This window comes from Grus americana, chromosome 9 (genome assembly GCF_028858705.1).
Source record: "Grus americana isolate bGruAme1 chromosome 9, bGruAme1.mat, whole genome shotgun sequence".
NCBI classification, from domain to species: Eukaryota; Metazoa; Chordata; class Aves; order Gruiformes; family Gruidae; genus Grus; species Grus americana.
Genome location: NC_072860.1, coordinates 489,686 through 514,724, shown reverse-complemented (window position 1 = coordinate 514,724; position 25,039 = coordinate 489,686). Strand labels below are relative to the sequence as shown.

The following is a 25,039-nucleotide window of genomic DNA, read 5'->3' as shown; positions in this document are numbered from 1 at the left end:
CCCAAGGTCCCAGCTCCAGCTCCCCGCCGCGGGCCAGCCGAGCTAAAGGGATCACCAGCTTTGCAGTGCATCAGCCACACGATACCTGCACACAGCGACCTTCACAGGAGTAATTAGAAAAATCAGCAGAAGCTCCATCACAGGCTATGGCAGACAGCCCCCAGGCCGGGGATGCTGGTGCACAGGATGCCAGCAGAGCCCTGGCAGCACGGCATGCCCTCCGCTTGTCCCCAGGGCACGGTTACACTCCGTCCGGGCAGGGACCCGGTTCCCCAGGTGGAGCAGGACCCTCTGCCACCCTCGTTCTGCAGAGAAGGACAGAGTCTGTAACGAGCGGGGTCCCGGTGAGGTGAACCTGCTTGCAGGGGTCCCCCATCCCTGCTGGTTCTGGAGGCACCACCCCTTAGTGCTGGGAGCAGGGCCAGGGAGAGTGCTCGGGTAGCCCTGAGGGATTACAGTGGACCCAGTCCCCAGGGCAGGATGGGACCCAGAGCCCATCGCAGCCCAGGAGGGGTAAAGGCAGCTCCAACAGCTTTGCAGTTTAGCACCAGCTGCCCCCGTACGTTGCTTGTTCTTAAGCAAAGCTCCCATGGGGTCCCCGTACCTTCGGTTGGCAGGGGGACCACGGCCCCTCCAGGCCAGCGTACCACCCAGTCAAGCACAGCCAGGATCTCTATCAACATTTTCACTTCTTACAGGGCTCCACGCTGTCTCCCACGCGCGCGGGGCGGTTTGCGCAAGGAGCTCCAAACCGAACGAATGCGGGGCATTGAGGATCTCTCTAAAGTGTCATGTCCCAGCCACGCACAGCCGGGGGAGATGCTGTCGCCACCTCCCACAGCTCTTGACTGGCAGCACCAGGACGCGGCCCCTGCCCAGCCACTCCAGCAGAGCAGGACAGAAGAGGGGAGAGAGCCTGGCAACCCAATCCTCCTACTTCAGCTCTCCTCCCAGCACCACAGCCTAGTTCACGCTGAACAGGAGCCTGGGTTACAGACCAGGTGCTCATTCAGCACTGGCAGGGTCGTTCCGTTTGTTCCTACCACCCAAAGCCAAATATCTCCCGGCAGCGGCCAGGGACAGCCTAGATGAAAAGTCACCTGCAAGTCTCGCACCTCTGACCATCCTGGCGAAAGCCAGCCAGGTTCCGGCAGCCAGCGCAGCGGCACCAAGGTTTCGCAGCTGGTTTAGCTTCACGAGCTCAGCTCGAGCAGTTTGTGTCCGAGGGCCGTAAGCCTGGTCGTGCAAACGGAACGTGTTGTGCAAGCCCACAGAAATGCTGCCTGAAGCGAGTCACCCCACCTGGCAGAAGGCAGTAGTCAGCTTTTCTTAGACAAAGCTATGAAGGAAGGTGCATTGCTTGCATGCAAGGCTCCTCCATACCGCAATGCCAATTCTGGCCAAGCATAGGATCACATAAGAGCAGTCAGCCCCCACCCTCCTCTCCCCACCCCCAGGTCTCTTACACAGGTAGCGCAGGACAGGGTTTACATCTGTGCCCAGCGCTGCCAGGAGCCCCCAGGCCACCCCACTTCAACAGGGGCTCTCGGGGGTGCTGGGGGACACAGGCCCAGCTCCTTTCTGAGAGAGCAGCGTTGCTCCCACCACCTGGCTTTTCCCAACGACTGAACATCACCATGAACAGACTCCTCCTTGCAAGCCCAGCAGCACTCCAAAGCAGCCTTGCTTCTGCCTCCCTCCACCACCCCGTCAGGGCCACGACTCCCTCAGCCATCGCCGCCAACCCGTACCTGCTGTGGAAGCGGAATTAAACTCTTTCAGACTAGGACAGTAATCAAATCAGTTTAATATGTAGTCAACATATTGTAAATGCATCTGAACCCTACAGTATTGCTATCAGCCGTGGCCATCAAGCCCAGGAGACCACCTTTCTAGAAAGGCACGGAGAGGTAGGAGAATCGGGGCATTTCCCCAGATTAGTTGCAAGTGAGAACGTGCACATGGGACCTTCCTCCTGGAGGCCCAAAATAACCAGGAACTTGTGCTTTTTGCAAGGAGTGCTAATGTGCTGGGACGAGTACAGGCACCTGGAGTAGCAGCCAAGGCCTCTTGCTGACCAAGTCAAGAAACTCTTGCTGGCTTTTGCCTATACTAAAAAGAAAAAAAGAGAAAAAGAAAGGAGGGGGACAGAAGAGCCTGGCTCTGTGCGCGTGAAGGGTATTTGGTGAGGCAGGAGCAAGAAAGATGCATAAGGTTGGTTTTGCCCTCGGCCCAAGGATTGTTGTTTGCATTGCTTTGGACTCCATAACCACCCCAGGGGTGAGTGAGAAGAAACGTGTCATCCTCCAGTACTGCCACCGTGTTTCCTGCACCAGCAGAACAAGAGCAAAGCTCTGGAGCAAACCGGGCACCTGGAGTGGGGATGATGGTGACTCCAAGCATTTGGCTCATCCTCTGTGGCAGCTGAAGTGGCACCACGGTGGTCTCCTCGTGGCGGGGAAGGCGTGCAGTCCTGCGGCTCTGCACGGAGGCACTGCTCACTGGGGCGGGCAGGTCTGGAGATGCTAATTATCAAATTTTGCATAAGGGTTCTCTTCCTTGAAGAGGCCTAGAAGAGAAGAGAGATTTGTTCAGACAGCGGCTGCCGTGCCAGTCACGGCCAGCGAGAAACCTAGTGCTTGGTAACAACTTTCTCATTTGTGCTTCATCCAGCCTCCTGCCCCGCAGTCCTTCCCAAAGACCTGCTCTCGCTCGAGCCGTGCGTGCGGCCAGCACTATTTCACACCTCCGCGCAAGAGGAGAGATCCGTTAAGGAGCCCGACCTGATGGCAAACCCCTCTCCCCAGCAGTCCGTGAAAGCCCAGGTAAAGCAGCACGACAGAGCGCCCCATCTGCACGCTCCTTCCGGTCAACTGGACTTGGAAGCTCAGAGCCCCGACCCAAATTAAATTAAAACTGTTCTTAGACCTGCTCCTACACCCACCGACTAGGAGACAGCAGAGCAGGGTATGGGGCTGACTTCTGGGCCAGTGCCAAGCCCCTGTCCCGCTGTTGGCTGCTTTCCCTGCCCCAGCCCATCACTTTTGAGGAGAAACAGCCAGAAAGGACGAGGTTGCCAACTCTGCGGTCAGGCTGCAGCGAGACAGAGCCCTGGCATGGCAACAGTCGTGGAGCACAGCTCTTCCACTTCCACGCAAGGTGCTTCCCCCACCCAGAGCTCCTTCAGGCACAGCTTTGCCTGCTCTTCGTTCCCCCTGGATCTCCTGCCCAACCTGGACCCGCTGCAGGCAGAGGAAGGGTCTCCAGCATTCCCTATGGTCCTCCCCCCCCGCAAAGCCAGAGACTGCCACGTGCAGCGTGCGGGAGCCTCACGGCTCCCTGCCCCACGGCCACCCTGGGAGCCCCCAGCAGCCCCAACGAGCAGGCAGGAGAGACCCCTCCACCAGCTCCAGGCTGCTCCCCACTTCCTTCCAGGCTGCTGTCCCCCTCAGGCAGGTCCCCACCCGCCCCGGGGTGGTGGGATGCCCCCGAAAGCCAGCCCAGCCCCAGGCGGGAGGCCATGCACTCCCAGCACCAGGGGTGCTGAGCCACCTCCCGGGGAAGCGCTGCCGGCACAGAGGACCCACTCTGCGGCCGGGCTGGTGCCCGCTCTGTGCTCCTGCGGCTGTGGGCACCCGGGCTGCTGCACCCCAGGGTGCTGCCTGGCCCCCCGGCCACTCGCTGACCGCAGGGCCATGCCTGAAGGGCAGCAGCATCGTGGCTGGCGCTGGGTCTGCCAGCTTCTGCTTCTCCCCTCCAGTCAAGGCCCAGCAGCTTCTCCCACGTGGGGAGTTCGGAGGACGCAGGTCCCAAGGGCGGGGGGGGGGGTGTCAAACACTGCTCTGCCCAAGGGGAGCAGCAATCGCGTGGGGTCACACGCCGTGACCCAAGCATCTCTACGCTTGCTCCCAGAGGCAAAAGCAATTCACTGAGACGGGGGAAGCGGAGGCGGTGTTTTCCCTGCTGGCCAAGTCTCCTCTGCAGCTGTAACCATAGCAAGGAACACAGCTACTGAGGCTGCTTGAGCCGAACCCTAGCCTGAACCACTCGCATCAGCACTGTACCATATTTTCTTCGGATTTCATCATGCCGTGATTTCATCTCTGCTCTCCTGCAAGAAGCAAAGCAGAAAAACCACACATCAGTGACTGGCGATACAAAACCAAACAAGAGGAGCTACAGCTCCTTCTTCCCAACCTAGGGAGCTCCAGGTTTGCTCAGCCCCCCCCCCCCCCCGCCACCCACATCCCTGTGGCGCTGGGGCCCACCAGAGCCCACACACATCAGCAGCCCTCAGGGAGCCGCACACACAGCACTGCTGGGATACTGCATCAGCCAGTCATCCCAAAAAGACGTTGCTCGTGAGGTTTACATTTGAGCTAGGGTCAAAGCAGCCACCAACCGCAGGCGTCAAGCCCCACGTGCCTCCTGGTGTTATGCCTGATGGCATGGACAGGAGCCAAATCACGCTGCAGCCTGGGGCAGCACGGCTCGCAGGGGAGCGGGGACTGCGGGGCAACCTCACCTCTCCTCCTGCCGCACCCGCCTCTTCTCCCGCTCCCTGGCCGCCCTCTCGTCATCCTTGTCTGGCCTAGCAGACAGAAGAGCCCGTTAGCAGCGCTCGGCACTCAGTTCTGCAACAGCACGTGGTTGCATCTGAGCTACTCCAAGAAAAGAGGGAACCCCTCCGATACTTGCTTTTTGCTCTTTTTCTTACAACAGCAGCAGCAGCAGACCCCCAATGTGATGAGGATCGTTCCTCCCACCACGGACATCGCAATGATCAGGGCTTCAAAGTTCACTAAAGGATTTGACAAAACACATTTAGCGCACAAATGCACGGCTGCCTGGAGTTACAATATTTACAAGCATAGGGCTGCTGTCACCAGGAGCTTCAGTCACTGGGCTGGAGACACGGAACGCAGGATGGACATCGTTATCTATAGGTACGCACGTGTTGGCACCAGCACGTACACACCAGCTGAGCATACGTAGTGCTGACTCTAGCGCTCGGTTGCTGGCCATGAAGAAAGGCAAGAGCAAACGCACTCGGGTCAAACTCCTCCGGCAGAAACAGGAGCAAAGCTGTCTTAATCACTAATCCGGGTGAACAGGAACCCATCAAGGGAAAAAAAACTGGAGGCTTCAGGGCTGAGGAGCAACCTCTACTGCCTGCAGGAGCCAGCCTCAGAAGTCATCCAGGAGGAGATGACACGGACTGGAGGCACTCAGGGGTGTCCAGAGTCCTGGGGCAAGAGAGTGCGAGGCAAGATCCGTTGGGACTTATGGGCTTGGGGCCAGCAGTGCTGCTGAAGCAGCTGAAGACAGAGGAGTGCGTCATGTACCCCCCCGCCCCACCTCCCAGGGCTTGGGGGATCAGCTCGCCCACGCGCAGCGCAGAACCCGCCGGGACACAGTGGGAAGCAGCAGCCTCGAGCCCTGGCCCCATGGAGGCAGTTGTCCTACTCAGCTCCTGCAGCTACAGCGGTAGAGGCACCAGCCAAACCAGACGTATCTAGACACCACCTGAAATCCTCTGCAACAAAGAGGGGTTTCTTCCGAGTGTGATTCAGACTGTTCAGAGACTTGGCCTGCGGAAATATTTGTTTAGGAGCCACTTCGCACCCAGCAGCCAAGTTACAGAAATCCCAGCGCACGTGAGCCTGCTCAGAGCACTTCTGATCCCTTCTCCACGCAGCTCAGACGTGAGCCCAGCCTGAACACCGCACGTGGTGTGCATCAGGGCCTTTCAGAAGATGCCTGCCTGTCCCCTCGCTGCAGGGACTCAGCGGTAGCCACCTCATCGGGGTGCTCCAGCCTGGCCATCTCCACCACTGAACTTGTTTTCAAAGCCTCCAGCCCCTGCTCCCACTGGAGAGCTTCACCGCGGCCAACTGTGCCGTCTGACTCTCAAATCATACCGCATCCCTACCCAGCCTACCGTGGCAAGGATGCGGCTCCAGACACCAGCCACAGACAGCTGCCATGGCTTAGCAGGTCACCAGTGAGACCAGAAGTCAGCAAGCCACCGGCCTGCAGACACTTGCGTTTGGCCCCACGGGCGGGCTCACGTAGCCCCTCCGGCAGTCACCCAGCAGCAGGGAGGGCTGCAGGTCCGCGTTCCCAGGAAGGCTTTGAGAAAGGCGGTATTTGAGACCCAACTGTCCACAGCGCTGTCTTGCCTCAGAGCTACGCAAAGCTTTTGCTGGCTGCCCAGCGGCGGACCCGCGGAGTCATGCAGGGGACAGCCCAAAAGCCAAGGATCAGAAGTCAGCCCGGTGGAGGTGAGATGCCCAAACCGCCTCTTCAGCTCAGAAGAGCTTCTCCACCAGCACCCATCTGTATTGGTGCTTCTGAGACCTTGGCTTTCAGGGTGAGCCTGGGGTCCAGACCCCCCCTTCCCACAGAGGTCCGTGGCAGAGCACCAGCCGCTCCTCCACCCGGTGATAAAGGCTTAAGTCACCCAGACCAAAAACGCAGACTCATTTAAGAGCTAATCTCCCACAGGACTAATCTGCTCTAAAGCGAGTTTTGCAAGCCAAGGAACGCGTTCTTCTATAATGAAACCTTTTGTGAAGCTACTCACATACAAACTAGTATTTCAAGGTCTTACACAACTTTCAGAAAAGCATCCTGTAGCACTCACAAAGAGGAGATTCTTCCTCCACAAGGTATGGCAGCGGTTTTAGCTCTCTTGTGGGTAGAGAAGAGAGCCCAGCCTCAAGCGCAATAGATGTCAGGCGACCACAGTTCAACTCCAAGTTCCTCATCAAGGGGACGGGGGAGAGAAATCAAGCCCCAGCTTGTTTCCTAGCTGCCCCAGCCCCCAAAACCTGGGTCCTGTCTGAGCACGAGCGTGCCTGGTCTAAACAAGACACAAATTTCTCCAGAAACCCACCAGGAAACAGAGCACCGAGGAGGAAAGGCAGCCAGAAAAAGCTGCCGGAGGTGACGTGGGTGCCCAGAGCTGAGCAGGACCGTGGCACGCTCAGCGCTGGGAGCCCACGCAGGCCTCCAGAGAAGTCACCTCACTTCTGGTTCCAGAGCCCCCGTGAATTTTAAGAGCCTGCCTGGGACAGCAGCCGCACGGCTACACGTGCGGAGCCAGCGGCAGCGCAAGGAAGGGCACACGGGGCGCAGAGAGGGGCTGCTGAGGAGTTGGACACCGGGAAGGGTTGCGCGGGCAGCTGCCCGCAGAGCGCCTTCGACTCCTGTTCCTAGGCACTAGCCACGTTTGGAAGCCTCCATCACACCAAAGCACGAGGAACATATTTAGAGTTGCTAAAGCCCCACGGGTCCTTCTTGCCAGAAGGCAGGGACTGCTCACACTCTGCTTTCTCACCCACGCTTCAGGAAGTTTGCAGAACCCTGATTGACTTCAGCCCGTCATTGCTGCACCAGCAGGGAGAAAGGGAGGCAGGGGAAACCTCCCATCGCCACCGCGCGAGCGGCAGTCAGTGCCGCTTAGCAGCCAGCACGAGAGGCAGCCATCGCTCGAGCGTGATCCACTTACCCCAGCAGACACCCCAGCGCGCCGAGCGGAGGTCACAGAGGTCGGCCGGGGGGAGGATTCTTCGGACGGGGTACTCCACACACCTCCCGCTGCTGGCACACCACAGGCACTGGGACACAGGAACCAGGCAGCACAGCGTTACCGGTGCACGGCAGTACTGCTAGCTAGCCGTGCTCTGCTTTTGGTAGCCGCAACAAGACGGCCACCGCCACCTGCTCCCGAAGGACCAGGTACCACCCAGCGGCCCCGGGATGCTGGGGAGCAGCAGTTGCGTTCGGTCAGCACGGGCTGCATCAGGCTTGCCCATGCCAGGAGAGGCAGGCGAGGGGAGCGCAGATTTCTAGAGCAAGTCAAGGTGCCAAGAACCCTTCTCCTGGCTTGCACGATGGTAGTAATCGCCAAATCCTTCATGTTTACTCCGTGCATCATTTTTGGGACAAGGAGAAAGCTTTTGAGACAGCCACTCAACAGAGAGCTGGTGAGTAGGAGAGGGGGGTGCGTGCCCTGGCCAGCCCTTCCCAGCCAGACGACCTGCAACAGCTTTGCACCCTCTTCTCCTGGTGGCTCCAACCCCCAACGTCAGCGTTCGGTTAGGTTTGGTTAAACTGGTTCTGGCTAAATCAGCTGTGAGATCTGACTCAAGTTCAAGTTTGCTGATATCTGAAATAAGGCAGCGGAGGTTGGCAGGACACAGGTATGCATCCCGCATCCGCCCAGTGCCGTGGCACCCCCAGACCAGCGGAGGGGCAGCTCGGCTAGCCAGTCCAACCCGCTCAGCTCCTTCACCGTGCGTGTCCCCTGATGGTGTCTCCCATCCGTGAGGGCCTCAGCAATTCCATTACTCGACTCAAAAAGTGTACAACAAAACCCAAATGGTTTCTAACAACCTCTTCCCAGAGCCCCGCGGGGAGGTTGCCCTCTCACCGTCATGGGGGGTGGCATTTGCAGCATGCTCAGGACAAGGGCAGGGGAGCGGCCCCCCTTCCAGGGGAGAAGCTGCTCCGAAACAGCCCCGCAGAAGCCCACGCCATGTTTTCAGGCATCGCGAGAGGCTAGGAGTTTTACCGCTGCTACTTACGGTGACATTTTTCAGACACTCCTCACAGCTCTTGTTTGTGTACTGGTGACAATCTACAGGAAGGAAAAAAAGACACCTCGGTACTTTGAACAGCTTCTCAGTGGTTTAAAACTCCGGGCTCCTCAGAGCTGGCTCCTGCCCGCTGCTTTGCCCGCTCCAGGAGGTGGTCGCTCCCATCAGACCAGCGGCAACAGAGCGTAATGCTGCTGTAAGAGCTGCCAGCTTCAAAGCGCACTCAGTGTCATGGTGGAAGGCCCAAATGCAAGTGGAAGTCATCTGCCTTGCCCACACTGTCCCAAAGCCCCGAGCTGGGAGTTCCTCTCCCTGGCTCTTAGTCCCCTAAAAGTCTGAGCATCTGCGGTGGCCGGCAGCAGCAGGACAGCTGGGACACAGCGGGGGTCGGGCCAGAGGGACCCCGTGAGGATGAGGAGAAGCAGTGGGCAGGGTGTGCAGTCCCATATCGCCTGACGACAAGCGGCTCAAGCAAACAAGCCCCAGACGAGGAAGTTTGTACCAGGAAAAGCAGAAGCAGAGGAGCACAAGGGAGGACACGCAGCGAAGCCCCCACGGGAGCCCGGACCCTCCCACTGCACGTGAGGGCCGTACCCTGCCCCAGCCGACTCATCCAAACCCTCCTTCAGCAGGAAACGCTCCAGGTGACGGAGCGGCACCGCAGCCAAGGTCTGTGCCCACGTTCAGAACCTGTTTCCACCCCATTTGGGGGAGGAAGACCTCTGCTATAGGCTACAGAGCCACGGGCAGCTCCCGGACCACGGACAACAGCGTCCGCAGGGGATGCAGGTCAGCTGGGCGGGGGGGATGGATGAACACAGGACGAGGTGGCCCAGTCCAGCCGCCTTCCTGGGCTTGCTGGCAGCACTAGCTCTTCGGGGAAGTCTTCTACAGCATCCTGGCCTGGCGTTTCACTGGTATGCTCCCCCAGATCCTCAGGAAGAGTGGTTTGCCAGCCCTTAAGGATCAGTCATTTAAACCTCACCCCTGCCTAAAGAGTTGAAGCACCAGCCTGTTTGACTGTGATTTAAAAAAAAAAACCACAACAAAAACCAACCCAAACAAAAAAGCACAAACCAATTTGCCTGACGACTCAGTAATTGGTGGAAGAAGGATCACTGCTTTGTAGCACCTTAATCAGGAAGAAGTCAGTCCCAGAGGTGCTTGTTTTCCACGCTCACAAGCAGCAAAGCTGCATTTTCTCTCTCCAGCTGGCAGGAGCCCTCAGCTGTGACCCACTGTCAGCAGTCACATGCTCTGCGCAGCCCTCCAAACAACTGGGCAATTCATTAACGTAGCTCCGATAAGGGTGTTTACACACTGCCCGGAGCCCGAGATTGCAGATTTTGAACACTCTAGGAAGCTGCTTCTTCCCTATTTCCCCAGCCGAGGCCAGAAAAGCACCCCCGCGCCTGTGCTGCCCCCGAGACTCTTTGCTTGCTCGGAGTCATGAAACAGCCCTCTCACACCGCGGGAGGCCACTGGCGGGCAAGAGGAGAGCCTGGGGTTTTAACTGGGCTTCCCAGGGCCGCTCTGCTTTCCCCCAGGGTGTCCCCTCTCCTGGCACCCCCAGCTGGGGTTCCTCCTCCGTTTCCAGGACCTTGCAGCCCTTCAGGATTGGGGTTTTGTCTGAACCTCAGGGGACCAGTGCACTCGCACAGGATGGCACGGGAAGCACCGCAGTCCTCGGGGACAGAGGTGGGGAGAGCGGCTCTTGCTGTGCCAGAAGCCTCCTGGATAACGCTTCTGCCACTGGGCTGCAAGACAAGTGGATGGCTTGGGGCGGAAGGAAGAGAGCAGGACACATGGTGGTCCTCGCTCTCCTCTCAACCCTTTGCTAGAGCTTCCCCTCGATGCGGCATGGCACCCACGGGGCTACGCGACATCCTCCACCCGCCAAGGAGAAGCGGTCGGCCACCCGCTGCTCCTCACCCGCATCTGACAGCGCCCACCTCCCTCGTCTGCAGCTCTCAGCCTGGGGCTCCCCCAGCCCGTCTCCCCTGTTCCGAGGGAGGGTCTCCTCCGCCCGGCCATGGGTGGGGGCTGGCTGCCCAGCGAGTCCCCCCTGCCCGGGGGGGGTAACCCGGCTCCCGCCTGAGACCTGGCCGAGCCGTGGGCACCACTGAACGCAGTTACATTGAACAGCAGATGGAGAAGCGGCAAGTAAAGCCTCTCTTCCAGCACCCCACGCAGGATTGCACCCTGCAGAGCTCCCAGCAAGGACGGGACTTGCCCGTCGCCATCCCGAGTGGCCACAGCGCCTCGGCCAGCGGCCACCCCGTGCCCAGACGTCCCGCCGAAGCGGGGTCCAAAGTAACAGCAAAGCCACGAGTTTCGGGTGCTCTGCGAGCAGCGCCTGCTCCCGGGATCTGCTCCCCATCCTCGTCCCCCGAGGCGCGGGGGGAGCACCCAGCAGGGCCGGGACCACAGGGCTCAGAGCTCCCGGTCCGGCGGGGCGGGGGGGGTGTCCCGGTACCGGCAGGGCCGTGCCGGGACCCCACCAGCGCCGAGCCCGGGGCCGCGCTTACCTCCCGCCACGTCCTGCGCGGCGGCGGCGGGCAGCAGGGCCAGGGCCAGGGCCAGGGCCAGGGCTGCGCAGGGCCCGAGCACCGGGGCCATGGCGGAACCGGGCGGGGCGGGCGCCGCCGCCTATGTAGGGCCGAGCGCCGGGGGCGGGCTGGGGGGCGGCCCCGGGCACGGAGCGCAGGGAGCCGGCGGCGGCCCGAGCACCGGCCGGAGCAGAAGGAAGGGCCTGGGGGCGGGGGCGGGCCGGGGCCCGCTGGAGGAGCTGCCCGCCCGGGGCCGCGGGGCCTCCCGGGGCCGCCACCGCCCCACCCCGCGCAGCCCCGGGCCCCGGCCCCCCGCGGCAGGCCCCGGCCCCCCGCAAAAGCCTCCGGGTTTTTGGGGCAGTGACAGCCCGAACGGGAGAGCGGCCCCGGAGGGTCCCCAGGCCCCCTTGGCTGCCCGTGGCACCCGGCACTGCTCCCGGCAGCGTTGCCGTCGTTAACCTGTATTTGTAGGGGAGTTTTCCTGGAGACTTTGGCGGTGTTCGCGTGAAGTAAAACAAACGAAAGGACAGCCCGGCCCTGGAAAGAAGGACTTCGCTTCTGGGAAGCTTAGAGCGGTCCGTGAAGGATAAGGGATACCCCAGTCGGCCCAGGTAACGCCAGCATCCCAGCCCCGCTGACACGTCCTTGAAACCCTCCCGGCATCGCCTGCTGTCACCGACCAGTAACTCCAGCAAGACTGACGCCAGGGGCGCCTGGATCGATAGACGAGCGGCAAGAACGCTGCAGAAATAGAGCGGGTTTGCAAAGTTTCGCTGTGATTAGCAACCGGTAGCGTGGGTGTTAGCGATTAGTCAAGTCCTCTTGTACCTCCGTGTTGAAGGGTGTAAGAACCCTGTGTAAAGCCACGTTCGGGTACCCCGCGTGCCCATGAATAAATATTTACCCTTGTAATTCCACGCTTTGCATCCCAGCCTCTCACCTCGGTTGGCATGGACCAGCTGCGAATGTTCGTGTCACCCAGGGCGTTGGGGTCTCCCTCCAGGGCACAGACAGAAGCCCGCTGGCCTCAAGCCTACATGCTCAGTGTTCGAGAAGTGAGAAGCTGCATCCGTATAAACAGGGATTTTCAGATGCTGTAGGTCAAGAATACAGCGGAGTGCTTTCCTGTGCTGGAGGCAAAGAGCTTGCACCGCTCGATTCCTGCCCAGAGGTGCAGAGAGCCCGAAAGAAACGGGTTTCCGACTGTCACCGTGAGGGGGGCTGCGATGCTGCCTGCGTGGGGCTGCTCGGGCACCTGGTTTTACCCCAGATCCCTTGGGAACGGGTGAGAGTACCACCACGTGTACGCGGGCTTCTTGGCAGCAGCCGGGCAAAACTGCCAGTTCCCATAAGCGCGCCCGTCCTGGCTTGCAATCCTGCGCCCGGGTTCCCCTGGGTAGCGTGGGGTGCTGTATCCCTGTGGGCTGCCGTATCCCCGTGGGGTGCCGTATCCCCGTGGGGTGCTGTGTCCTCGTGGGGTGCTGTGTCCTCGCCAGCTGCTGCTTCCCTGCTCTGCAGTGACGGCTGAAGCCACAGTCCCTCGAAGCTGGGTGGGCATCGGGCTCCGGTGTAAAGGCACACTGCGGCCAGGCTGATTCAGAACAAGACCAAGCTTTTTCAAGCAGACACGTGGCTGCAAATCTCCAGAGGGCATCACGCCCTGACACCGCCAGTCCATCCCTATCGCATCCCCGAAACGCACCTTGCCCCTCTCGAGGCGCAGGCAGGAGCAGGCAGCCTGGCACGGGCAGCGGGACAGGGAGACAGGAGCTACCCCCACCCTCGGGATCCCACGGAGGGACTAAGCACTACACGGCTGTTTCTCTGTGGAAAGCTGGCCGAGTTGTTCGTGGCTGAGTGATTTTGGCCGTGGGGCAGGCGTGGGACGGCGTGAAGGAGCCCGTGGGTGGGAGGCAGCCGGCAGCGCCAGGGATGTCCTGCAGAGCCGAACGTGGGTGCCAAGGGCAGAGCTCTGGCTTGGTGAATATCTGACTCCCCGGTGTGGAGTCAGCTTGGGGAGAAGGAATAAAAACGTGGTTTGGATTGCCCTCAACTAAATTAAGACAACGATTAATATTTTTCAGCAAGGTGGAAACAACCCCTGAAGAAAGCGATCCCGCCTAAGCAGGCAGCATCACCAGCCACCCCTGCCGCCGCCAGCTTCGTCGTGGAGCTCATCGTCCACCCACTCTGAGAGCTCCGCTCTCCCTGCCGTGCTCCCGGTGTCCTTGAGAGCCAGATGGGCCGGCCGCTGGCGGCAGAGCTCCTGCAGGCAGGGAGAGTAAACGGCCGACAGCGTTAGGTTGGCCGAACCGCGGGACGTGGGGGCTGAGCCGTGGGAGACGGGCGACGCCGAGGAGGGAACGAGCCTCTCTTGATTTTGCCACCACAGGCGAGTGCTCTGATGCCAGCAGCCACCTTTTGCGGGTGGTTTGGGTTTTGGCAGCTCCTCGGGAGAAACACGGGGCTCTTTGCATGTTGCGGGGACTTGGGGGCTGCTGAAAAGACGGGGGACCTGTGTGTTTGTTCCTCCGAAAGCGGCTGGCGCCCAAGGCTGGGCAGGCACGGGCATTGCTCCGGCGTTAGTGGGCCCGGGGAAGTCTCCGTACACACTCACCGAGCAAAGCCCTGACACCAGAGCTGCTGCCGGCAGGCTCGGGCGGCGGGAGGAAGCGTTCACCGAACCATTTCTGTTTGCAAAGTGCCTCCAAAGTGCCTCCTTCGTTTGTCCTGGGTCCGTTCAGGAAGCAACGCTTGGGCTACGGAGCATCCCACAGCACAGGCAGGGACCCGGAGTGACGCCCGCGGGCGAGCACCGGGGCAGCGAGAGCGGGCAAGGTGCCGATGGGCAAGCCAGGGGAGACCAAACCCCGCTGGCCTTTCCGCTCCCTTTCCTTATTTGTCTCTGAAGGGTATTTTCAAACCCTTCAAGATGGCCTCAAGTGGTTTCCAAGGCGACAGTGCTAAAGTCGTCACTGCCATGGAAACCCTCTCTTTGGCATAATATAAATATTTCCCTTGAAGGAGGCTGGATGAGTGGGCGATGTGCTATTTTCTAGCACTCCCTGGCTGCAACAGGACAATCTCCAAGAGATGGAGGGGGGCCGAGGAGGATAAAATTAGCTCCCCATGCCAGCCAGCGATGGAAAGGGGTGATTGCCAGCGTTTCGGTGCAAAACCTTTGTGTCAGCGGGGTCCGAATGAAAAAGATTTACTCTGTGGGAAGAAAAAGAAAAAAAAAAAAAGGGGAAAAACAAAAGTAAGGTTGAAAACAGTCGCTTTTCCTTGTCCTTCTTCAAAGCTCTCCCTTCAGTCCCAGCCCCACGTCCCCTCTGGCTGTCTTCGGAGAGGGGCTGCCAGCGTGCCCGGTCCCCGATGTGGCAGGGACGCCCCCGCCGACCCCCCGGCCCCCCGGCACGCAGCTGTCCCCGCTGCGCCGGCTCTCGCCAGCCACCGGCCAGGGAGGATTTCCGAGGTGCCGCAGGAGATCCCGGCGCGGCAGAGCGGGTGTTTTCCTAAACAGAGACGGCTGCATTCATCACCGGGGCCGAGCGGCGCGATGGGCCGAGGCGTCCGCAGAGCCCGTCCCTGCCTGGGCTGGCGCGGGGGCATAAACACCGCCTGCCCCCCGAGCAGATGGCTCCTCTCACGTCCACGCTCCAGGCAGATACCGAAGGGCTTTCCTAACGACTAAACCCCACCACCACCACCGAACGCAGGCACGCTCCCAGGCCTGGAGCAGGGCTCCTCACTTTCCTGGAAGAAGGGGATGCTCTCGCCTCGCTGGACCGCCCAGGCTATTTTTAAATCGCCGTAGCGGGCAGAGGATGGGGAGACGCGGCGTGGTGAAATCCCCCCCATGCTCTCGCCGGCTGATCGCTGCCCTCTGCACAGGGGCTGGGGATGAACGCGGGGGCCCGGCAGGCTGGAGGGCAGGGGTTCGCCCTGGGAACCCCCCCGCATCACCCCAGAAAGTCTCCCGGGAGGCAGAGAGCCGCCCCGAGGCCTGTTTGCCCTCCCTGTCCCGGGAGGTGCCGCCAAGGGTGTCAGGGTCAGACCCCGGCACCTGCTTTCCTTTTTTTGGAAGAAAAAACCCCAAACCCAAACCCCAAACCCAGAGCAAACAATTAAAATGTTCCAGCTGCTGACTCGGAGCAGCGATCCCAGATAAAACCCCAAGGATCTGCCGGCTAAATATAGCCTGAGCCCCATAAATTAAACAAAAGCGCTTCACTGGGCTCTCAGAAAGCCGGTTCCAGCGGCAGTTTTATCTATGTAAGGTATAACTCCGGCAGGATTTGTTATTATTAGCCGTACCTCCCCCATGTCACCGACCTCCCCAACGCTGATGTTTAGGAACATGAATTTTGCAGAGCCAGACTTCTCCCTCCCGGCAGCTCCTCCACTGCGGAGGGATCGCACCTCGGGCTGCTTTCCTGCCGCCTTAGAAAAATATACAAAATCAGGGGTGGGGTGGGTTTTTTTGCTTTTGGACAACTTCTGATTATTCGCTACTTGCCCATCTTGGATTTCCCGTGTTTTCTAGGCCTGCGTCTCAGGCATCTGCTTAATTTCTACTCCTGCCAGCTGTCCTGGGAGCTGTGCACGCTGAAATGAGATACTACCCGCAACGCAAAGGTGTTGGAAAGCTCTCGCAGATACCGTGCAAACCAGCGCGCATCTCTCGCCTCCTTTTTCTCGGCGAGGTTATTAACAATATTTTATGATATTATATATATATGATATTATATAGCCAATGACGTATGGCTTCCTGGGAGTTTTCTCCCCCAGCCCTATGAAGAAGTTTCAGCATCCTGCTGCCTCGGGCGCGCGTGGCCGGTTCGTGCGCAGGAGTGATGCTGTTTGCGTTGCCGAGGATGCCTTCACACTGCTTTCTCTCCAACGCTGCGCTTGGTGCGAGGAGCACACCCGACACCTGCTTTCCCATCCCAGATATTTAGGATTTTTTTTTTTTTTTTTTTTTTTGCTTTTTCTATGAGCTTTTGCAAAAGTATTTCACTTATCGCACCCGGAGCTGCTCCATGCCAAAGCCGAGGGCTGGCTCGGCCGGCGTGCAGCACCCCTGAAATCCCGTCCCCTTGCTCCAATCCCGCTGCTGGGCTTTGATTTTGTTTCTGCATTTTGCCGGCGGGTCTGTGGCTGAGTAATCCAACCCACGTCTCAGAAAGGTGTGAGCAGGGCTGGCAGCCCAGAAAATCCAAACCGCCTTTCGGAAGCGAAAGCTCCATCTCCTCGCCAAGTGTTTCTCGGCCCCTCCGTCGCTCCCGGCAGCCCCGCGGCACGACCAGCTCTGCCAAAACCACCCGGCAACGTTGCTCCTCGCTGAGCTACGTGCACGTGAGCCCCCGCGGGCGCCAGCCTTTCTCCAGGGCCACCCGCTTGTCTTGTCCCCTGTGGCATCGTGGCCCCCACCCCCAGCTTTTTTGGTTCCCTGCAAGGGTTTTTGGGCAGATAGCTCTTTCCCGGGCAAGGAGCGAGGGAGAGGAGGCAAGAGCTGCCTCCCTTGGTTCCTCCTCCTCCTCAGCGGCTCCATCCGCATCCCCTCCATCCCTCGGGAGCATCCCAGGGCGAGCGGGAGGAAGGGTGAGGTTCCCCCTCCCACCACCTCCTTGGGTTTGTACCTCTGTTTGTAAACACGCCTCTACCTGCCCCCTCAGCAGGGCACAAAACCCCCCCACCCAGGCAACTTGCAGCGAACCCCCCACCCCAAAAAAAAAAAAAAAAAAAAAAAAAGTCAACTCCGAGGCTGTTCTGGCTATATTTAGTTGGAACTTTTCTGTCCAGGATTCAGACTCTATTTGGAAACCCTGTACCTCGGCGTGCAGCCAAGCATCTTGGTTTTATACAGTAATCCCTCAGCATATGGCAAATGTTTCTCATCTCCCGGTGGCTGCGGCACCGGCCCCGGCAGCCCGGCAGTGGAGGGTTTTGAGCTGAAACCGAGACGAGCTGGCTGGCTGCGGTTGAGGATTCACATCTTAGACCCAGATCTTTTAATAGAAACATCTTCTTGACGTAGCTTTAAAAAAATAAATAAATGGGAGAGCCAGAGCTTCCCCCGGCCCGCAGCACCAGGCGGGTGCTTTTGGGGTGCAGACTGGCCAGTGACCTGGGGTGATGCCTGGGAGTGGAGTGATGGGCGGGGGGAAGATGTGGGGCGCCCCAAACCGTGCCCCCAGGCCTCCCTGGCTGGTTCAGCTCTCAAGGTGGGAAACAACTTCTGCCTTATTTTGCCCTTTCTCCACTGAAAATGTCAGAAAAAATTCCCATTTCACACGCCGGGAGTCCTGGGGTTGACGCAGCGATCGCCCGGAGCGCGGTGTAATTCCCAGTAACGTGACAGCATTTCCGTGCCAACAGTTTTATCCCGACAGCTCCGCGTGATGCTCAGGGGAGCAGCATCCTCACGCGCCCTGGTCTCCTCTCCTCTCCTCTCCTCTCCTCTCCTCTCCTCTGCTCTCCTCTCCTCACCTCTCCACTCCTCTCCTCTCCTCTCCTCTCCTCTCCTCTCCTCTCCTCTCCTCTCCTCTCCTCTCCTCTCCTCCTCACGTATTTCGGATGAAACGAGGCCTGTGACAGCAGCTCTCTTGGAAACGCGGAAAGTAACTGGAAGTAAACCGGAGGGCCACGCACACTTCCCTGCTCCGCGGCAGCTGTGCGACAGAGGGAAGCCAGCTGAGAAAAGGTGATCAAACGGCTATTTACACAGCCCTTCCAAATATTTTAGCCTCGTGACACACATGATGATGTATAACAAAAATAGCTGCTTCAAAACCTTCCGAGTTCAACCCCACATCCTTATTTTAATTCAGGAGTTCAAGGGATTTAAGGAAGTTTATACTTAAAGCGATCGTTCTTATCGCTCACGGCGAGGAGCGCTCCAGCCAGCCCTCGGGGACAGCGGGGCGGGATTCGGGGACAGACCTACGGCCCAGCACCAGCACCCTGGGGAAGAGCGGGCGCAGCGGGGGCACGGTTGTGGGAATAACGTGAAGGGCATCGGCAGGGGCGCATGGGATCAGCGCCGTCGAGGCGGTTTGATTCGGGGACCCCCTTGTCCCCGCCGGCGGCCCCGCGAAGGCTGCTACGGGGAGACTCGGTGTCCCTGCAGCCTGGCTCTGCTCAGCGCCGTGGCATTTCTAACGAGGCTAATTTAATCCCGCTCACTTAAGAGAGGCCAAAGCCCCCGGCTGGGTGTGGGTGGGAGCGGAGGGGTGCCTTGGGGGTGCCGGGGTGCCTTGGGGGTGCCGGTGTCTCGCATCACCCCAGCCTCACCGCTCCTCGCCTTCCTCATGCCGTAAGCGCCGCCGCAGCGTGCTGGGGCTGGAGGTCTGCTACAGCCAGGAGCGGAAAAGACGGCAGCCCACGTTAATGAGCACAAATGAAGATCCGCCAGCTCCTCCGTGCTCCCCCAGCCAGCTCCGCAGCCCCCAGGACAGGGCTGTCCCGGCAAGGCTCAGCTCACACCACGCTGGGGCCGCGTGCTCCCATGCTGCGCCATCCGCCAGCCCCTTCCCCGGCCTCGGGGGGCGGCAGCGAGCGGGGGTCCCCCACGGGCACCACCGCCTTGGGTTCCCCCCTCCGCCCCGTGCCGTTTCCCTGGCTCTGGTGGGAGAAGCCGGGGATGGGTGGCAGAGCCCGTTCCTGCAATGCCCAAACGCCTGCCAGAAGGGAGCCAAGCTTTCCAGAGCAGTTTAAACACCCGCTAGCGCGTTCCCTAAAGCCCTGGGATTCACCGACAGCCACTCAGTTCAGCTCTACCCTTTCATCGTCCCCGAATGCGGCATTTCCCTGAATCACGTGGGCTTGTTCTGCCGCTAATACACACCTACGGGTCCAGCTGTTCCCTCCCCGACGCTTTCCATACGGCGCTTTAAAGGCGCCCGCTGCCCGAGCGACACGTGCCGCCCTTAGGCGAGACGCGGGTTTGCCACGGCGGGTTTGATCCCCGCAGCCTCCCCGCAATCTCCCGGAGGGGTTTCCACGCCGCGGTGACGGTCCCACGCAGCCACCCGTGTCCCGCAGCGGCACGGGACGAGAAGGATGGAGATTCAGATAAAGGTCTGGTGGCTCTTCGTGGATGAAAGGCCGGTGGCAAACCTGGGCAGCCCAGCCAGCCGTGTGGTTAAGGATGCGGGATCCGTGCGCGCGCTCCCAGCGAGACGGGGCATCCGCGGGAACCAGTCACCCCGCCAGAAGCGACCCACAGCCCGGTGAGTGTTCGCAGGCTGTGCGGGATCCGCACGTCCCGGAAGGTGGAATGAGTTGCCCAGGAGCTCTGCTGTGCAGCGAGGATTTTTTTGCTGTAATTCTGGTTTTTTCTCAGTCTCAGCCCGGGAAGTTTCAGCTTGCGGTGCCAAATGCCGCCCCGGCATGTTTATTAATGCTGATTGTAAAACCTTGGCAAAAGCATTCGCCATCAGGTCTGCAGAAATCCTGCCGGATCCGCTGCCTTCCAACCAGATGGGCCTTATTAAGAGATGTCACACCGCTAACAACACCTGACAGCTCTTTGAGCTCCGAGGCAGAGAGCCGAGGGGAGGCAGGAGCCCGCTGTCCCCACGCCTGTCCCAAGGGCACCGAGCCGGGGCTCGGCCTTGGTGCGCGCTCCTGCACCCCGGATTCGCTTCGTGCTCCTCGGCCGCCCTCCTCCTCCCACCTCCCTTCTCCCGCTGCACCCGCGCATGGGCAGCGAACCGTCACCACGGTGCCGGCCGCTTGAGGTTGCAGGTGATACGCTGACATCTCAGTGCAGAGGGGTGTCTCCATGTATTTGACTGAGTGTGTGATTTTTGCTCTCTGCTGTTTCCTTGAGTTAGAACAGCCGCTGGGAGCGCAGGTATGGCACTCTGCGGCACGCTTTTCTACATGTTTTAATAACACGATATCACACCGACGTCGGCAGACGCAGGCAGAGCACCTCCTGCACGGCTGGGCCGCAGCATCCCTCGCGTCTTTGCTCTGCGTTTACACCACTGGTGTGTAATTTTGGGGAGCGACGCAATGGGGACGCGGATGGGAAGGTGCAACGTCGCGCCCTGCGTTTCGGGTGTGCGGCCATCCCCGGTGCTCTCTGCTGACGGCTTCTGATGCCGTGATGCCGTGACGCCCCCCCCTTTCCGAGCCGTTGCATCATCACTGTGGTCATCAACGTCACTCAAGGGGACACAGGGCAGGACTGATGTTTAGCAGAGCACCCATGGGTGCTCCAACTCAGCCCGTAGCACTGCTCTTGGTTGCCCAGCTCCCTTCCCGCTGGGTTTCCCCAGCCCATGCTGATGCCCGGGCTCAGAGGTAGCCGGTGTCTCGCAGGCTCCGTGCCACCGGTCCCCGTCTCAATGTGAGATCCTCCTCCAGCCTCGGGAAAAACGCCGCTTCGCCCAAATCCCTGACTCACTCGCACCGTTTTTCCCCGACAGCAGGCTGGCTCCACGCAGGAGCCGCGCTCGGGCGAGAGCTGTGCAGCCTTGGAGAGCTGCTGCTGGCGCTGCCGCACATATTCCCTCTGACTGCATCGCTGCAGCTCTCGCTTGCTGCCTGCCAGCACTCCCCCGAGTGATACGCCAGCCCCACAGCTTCCAAAAGCAGAAATATTTCACCCTCCAGAACGTCTAAAACTCATGCTCCTGGGGACGGCAGTTTGGTCTCCAGGCAGGGATGGAGTCAGCGGGCAGCCAGCAGCGGAGATGCTGTCGTTTCCCCCCCCCCCCGCCACGCTCAGCACCCCCAGGCAAGAGGCTGGGAAAAGCCCGCCGGGGTGACAGCGAGCTCTTTGGGAAAACCCGCAACAACGAACGCGGCCGGGCTGCTGGCCATCCTGCCCTGCCGCCGGCTTGGCTCGCCAGGCACAGGAGCCCCAGCACGACACCCTGGGGCACCCACACCCTGGGGCACCCACACCCGGGGGCACCCACACCACCACCGCCGGCGGCTGGGAAGGGGCCGGTTCAGCCGCGCTGACGTCTCCCAGCTCTGCAGCCGAGTCCCTCTCGGGGGATGTCCCATCCCCACCGCGTTTTCTAATTTCCAGCCTAATCTGCTACTCTCCAGGCTCACCGCGACTTAATATAACGCTGGTGACTGCCCGCGGGCAGGAGCGGGAGAGTTCGTCCTTCTCCCTGCCCGTCCTGGGGGCACCGCCGCCGAGCAGAACAAAAGCTGTGAGAAAAAAAAAAAAAAAAATCAGCCTGGAAGTTTCTCAAGTGTTTTTTGGTTGGTTTTAGTTTCCCCCCTTTGAAATTTGTTGTCTTTCCTCTGGTCACTGAGAAATAACCGAGGGGGTGGGGGGGGGGAGGGATGGCTTTCCGAATCTTGGGAGCGAGAGCTGGGGCCGGGGGAGGCTGGGCTCGTTTTAGTTGTATCTTGACTGCGGTGCTCATTACTCAGAGCCCTAACGGGCTCTGTGGTTCCCATTTGTAATTAGATATTCAGGAAAATAATCAAATTGGAATTGCTGGGGATTCCTTCTCCCCGGCGTAACAGAGCCCAGGCAGGGGAGGTAGCACAACTCAGCAGCAAACCTCGGCATTGCCTCCGGTCAACATTTCAACAGCAAATTGATGGGAGTTAAATCAAGAAGAGAGCTGATAAACACCCCCCCCCCCAAAATCTGCCCAGATTAAAGACACTTTTAACTTCTGCTTTGCTTGTTGCACTGAGAAAAGGGGCCCCAAAACAAGGCTTGCCCTGCTTCTGTGCCTCCGGCAGCAGCGGGGGCTGCCCATCGGTGCCCGCCCTGGAGGGCGATGGCTTTGCCAAGCAATCGTCTCCTCGGGTGAGCCCGTGGGTGCTGGGCAGAGCGGGCAGGGGAGGGATTTCAGCCCCCGGAGCCGCAGGGACCTGCGCTCTCTGCCTACGGCTTTGCCCGTCCTTTTGCCTGCTGCTCCCTGCTGGGGTCTGGGCCCTGCCGGGGGAACCGGTGCAAAGGGAGAAATTACCGAGCGTCGGAACAAGGAATCGTAAGTGACTCAGGTTTAAGAAGGACAATTTTTGCCAGGCGAAATGTGATGGCTTTTTTGGACGGGGCTAGATAACGGTGCTGCAGCTCTAATCAATCCAGCTTTCAGCACATCGTTTGTATTAATCTGGAGAGCGAGGCTTAGCCAGCCCCGGCCTCGAGGCGCAGGCTTGGCAGGAGCACTTTGCCGAGCAGGCACGGGCAGCCGCGGCCTCACGGTCTCTGCCGGGTGGCTGGTCATCGGTGACCCCCGGCAAGGAGCTGTCGGCACAGCAGGGAGAGTGTCGGTAAAGCGATGGGGACCAGGGGAGAAGTTACGAATCCTCAGGGGGAGAGATTATGAAACAGGGCAGCATCCCCGTGCCAGCACATTTTTCTTCCCGCTTCTCCAGACCCGCGTTTTTCACCTCCAGCGTGCGTGGAGTCGGCGTTCAGAGGCATCACGGCTGCCGCCGGCACCCCTGGACCGCAGCTGCTGATGCCGCAGCAAAGGGACCCTCCTTCTCCTGCACGGTCAGGGCTTCCGGGCCTGGGGATCAGTGTTAAGGCCCCCGCAGGTAGATCTCATCTGCCCAAACCCCGACCCCGGTGTCTTTCCCGCTAAGGGAATCACTCCGGGGGGTGAGTCCGCTGCCCGCAGCCCTTCGAGGGAGGTGGGATTGTGCTGGGACACAGCATGCAGATCTGCAAGAGAGACACGTCGTCACCAGGGCTTGTGCCTAATCATAATAATTTTGTCTTTCTACCATTTTAATTTGCTAATTTAATCCCTGGAAGGAATACCTACTTGGATGCGGGGAAAGAATGAAACTCTTGCATCTGGGTGTGCCGAGAGCGTTTCGCCAATAGCCTGGGCAGAGCATTAGCAAACCCAGCGCAGAGCAGGCGAGTGCAGCATCCCGGCCGGGCTGTCAGCTTCTCGCGGTCAAGCTGGACGCCCTGCCTGAAAAAAAATATTCCTGCGCCACTCGTGCAGGGCCATTTCCAGCAACTGGCAAAAGCCGTGGGAGCTCCCAGCCACGTGGAAAGCCCCGGGGGGCTGCTGCCGGCCAGAGAGCGTTGCTGGAGGTAATAGCACATCCCGAGCGCGTCGCTCCTGCAAGGGCCAGGGTTAGCCCTGAGCCGGGCCAGGTTTCCCCTGGTGCAAGGTTTCTTTCTGGAAAAGGGCTCTGTGTCTGCCAGCTGAGCCTCTGCGGGAGGAATTTCACCGGCTCTGCTCGGGTCTCTGCCTGCCCAGCCCGGAGCCCGTGTGCCCTTGGTACCCCGGTCGAAGGCAATAGCCGGTGTCCAGCCAGGAGCCTTCCCCGTTCTCCTCCTCCTCCTCTCACCCGGATGTTTGGCAAACCGTTGCCTCCCTGGAATGGAGGAGAAGTGACCTGGAGCTGCCGGACAGGATGAGGCCAGGGCTGGGACACTCATCTCAGGGGAAAGGAGAGGTCACCCGCTTTGGCTAGGTGCTGACACAGGTTACAGCTCCCGAGGGAGTCGGTCAGCGAGGACGGGAGCGGGGCAGCTCGGGGCCCTCTTTCTGACGCTCCGCAAGGTGCGACTCCTCCGTGCTTCGCCACAGCCCATCACCAGGCAGGCGCTATGAAGGGATGCTCCTCTCGCCCTGGCACAGACGACACGAGTGCCACCATCTCCCCTAAAACTGGCGTGACTCTGGGGACTCCATCATCCTCAGCATCCCGGCCAGGAGCCCCGACCCATCTCTCTGGGGTCCCCGCCAGGAGGGAGGGAGGGAAAGCGAGGCCAGGATTGGAGAGATCCCGGGCGTAGAGCAGGAACGTCGTACGGGACCGGCACAGGGAGCGCAGCTATAGCTGTGTATTCTGCTCCTCTCTGCCTGCTTCTCTTGAGAAAGTTCGGTCTCAGCCGTCAGTCTCCTTCTCCTGCTTTTTTTTGAAGTTGGAGAACTACGTACATGGATGGCGTCTCTAATTAGTATAAATATAGCAAAACATAAATAATAGACATGCCTGAAATAGTGTCACCCCTGAGCAGGCAGGCGTACGCGTCATGGAAAGAAAATAAAAATGCTTTTTATCTGTTTTGGCATTTTTTGTTTGTTTGTTTTCAGTGGTTGTTCCGTTCCTTAGAAAAGAGCAACCTTTGCCAGGGGTGAAACCGTTCAAAAGCAGGAGAGACCGAGGGGCGGGGGGGCGGGGGGGGAAACCCCAGGGAAGGGAGGGGGATGGGGGTGGGGATGGGATGGGGATGGGGATGAGGATGGGAATGAGAATGAGGATGGGGACAGGATGGGGATGGGGATGGGGACGGGGATGGGATGGGGGTGGGGATGGGGATGGGATTGGGATGGGGATGGGGATGGGGATGGGGATGGGATGGGAATGGGGATGAGGATGGGGATGAGAATGGGGATGAGGATGGGGATGAGGATGAGGATGGGGACAGGATGGGGATGGGGATGAGGATGAGGATGGGGATGAGGATGGGGATGGGGATGGAGATGAGGATGGGGATGGGGATGGAGATGAGGATGGGGATGGGGATGGGGATGGGATGGGGATGGGGATGGGGATGGGGATGAGGATGAGGATGAGGATGAGGATGAGGATGGGGATGGGGATGAGGATGAGGATGGGGACAGGATGGGGATGGGGATGGGATGGGGATGGGGATGAGGATGAGGATGAGGATGAGGATGGGGATGAGGATGGGGATGGGGATGGAGATGAGGATGGGGATGGGGATGGAGATGGAGATGGGGACGGGGATGAGGATGGGGACGGGGAGCGGCGGGGCTGCGGGGCCGGTGGGAGATGAAGAAAGTCCTGCCGCAACGGGGGTGGTGGTGGTGGTGGAATTCATAATAAATGAGTTTTATCGTGGAAACGCGGCTCCGGTGCTCCCCGCAGGTCGGCTGCTCCCCGCCACGGCGCTTCCCG

At 60.0% G+C, this 25,039-nt stretch overlaps 1 protein-coding gene across 1 annotated transcript; it reads right to left on the bottom strand.

Moving 5' to 3' along the window:
- Nucleotides 1-1,789: 1,789 nt before the first annotated feature.
- On the bottom strand, nucleotides 1,790-11,359 carry PTTG1IP (PTTG1 interacting protein). Its single transcript, XM_054835748.1, has 7 exons — nucleotides 11,132-11,359; nucleotides 8,592-8,644; nucleotides 7,514-7,622; nucleotides 4,699-4,801; nucleotides 4,526-4,591; nucleotides 4,065-4,111; nucleotides 1,790-2,569 (listed from the first exon to the last, which is right to left on the bottom strand). Exons 1-7 carry the CDS (start codon nucleotides 11,220-11,222, stop codon nucleotides 2,526-2,528), a joined length of 513 nt encoding a protein of 170 aa, XP_054691723.1. The 5' UTR covers nucleotides 11,223-11,359; the 3' UTR covers nucleotides 1,790-2,525.
- Between the last annotated feature and the right edge of the window lie 13,680 nt (nucleotides 11,360-25,039).

What these genes read in the sequence shown, in the direction of transcription:
- PTTG1IP (XM_054835748.1), bottom strand. Translation starts at nt 11,222, where the DNA reads ATGGCCCCGGTGCTCGGGCCCTGCGCAGCCCTGGCCCTGGCCCTGGCC. An exon ending in CGCGCAGGACGTGGCGGGAG is followed by an intron (nt 8,645 to 11,131) that starts GTAAGCGCGGCC and finishes TCCTTCCTGTAG; the next exon opens with ATTGTCACCAGTACACAAAC. An exon ending in TGTAAGAAAAAGAGCAAAAA is followed by an intron (nt 4,592 to 4,698) that starts GCAAGTATCGGA and finishes TCTGTCTGCTAG; the next exon opens with GCCAGACAAGGATGACGAGA.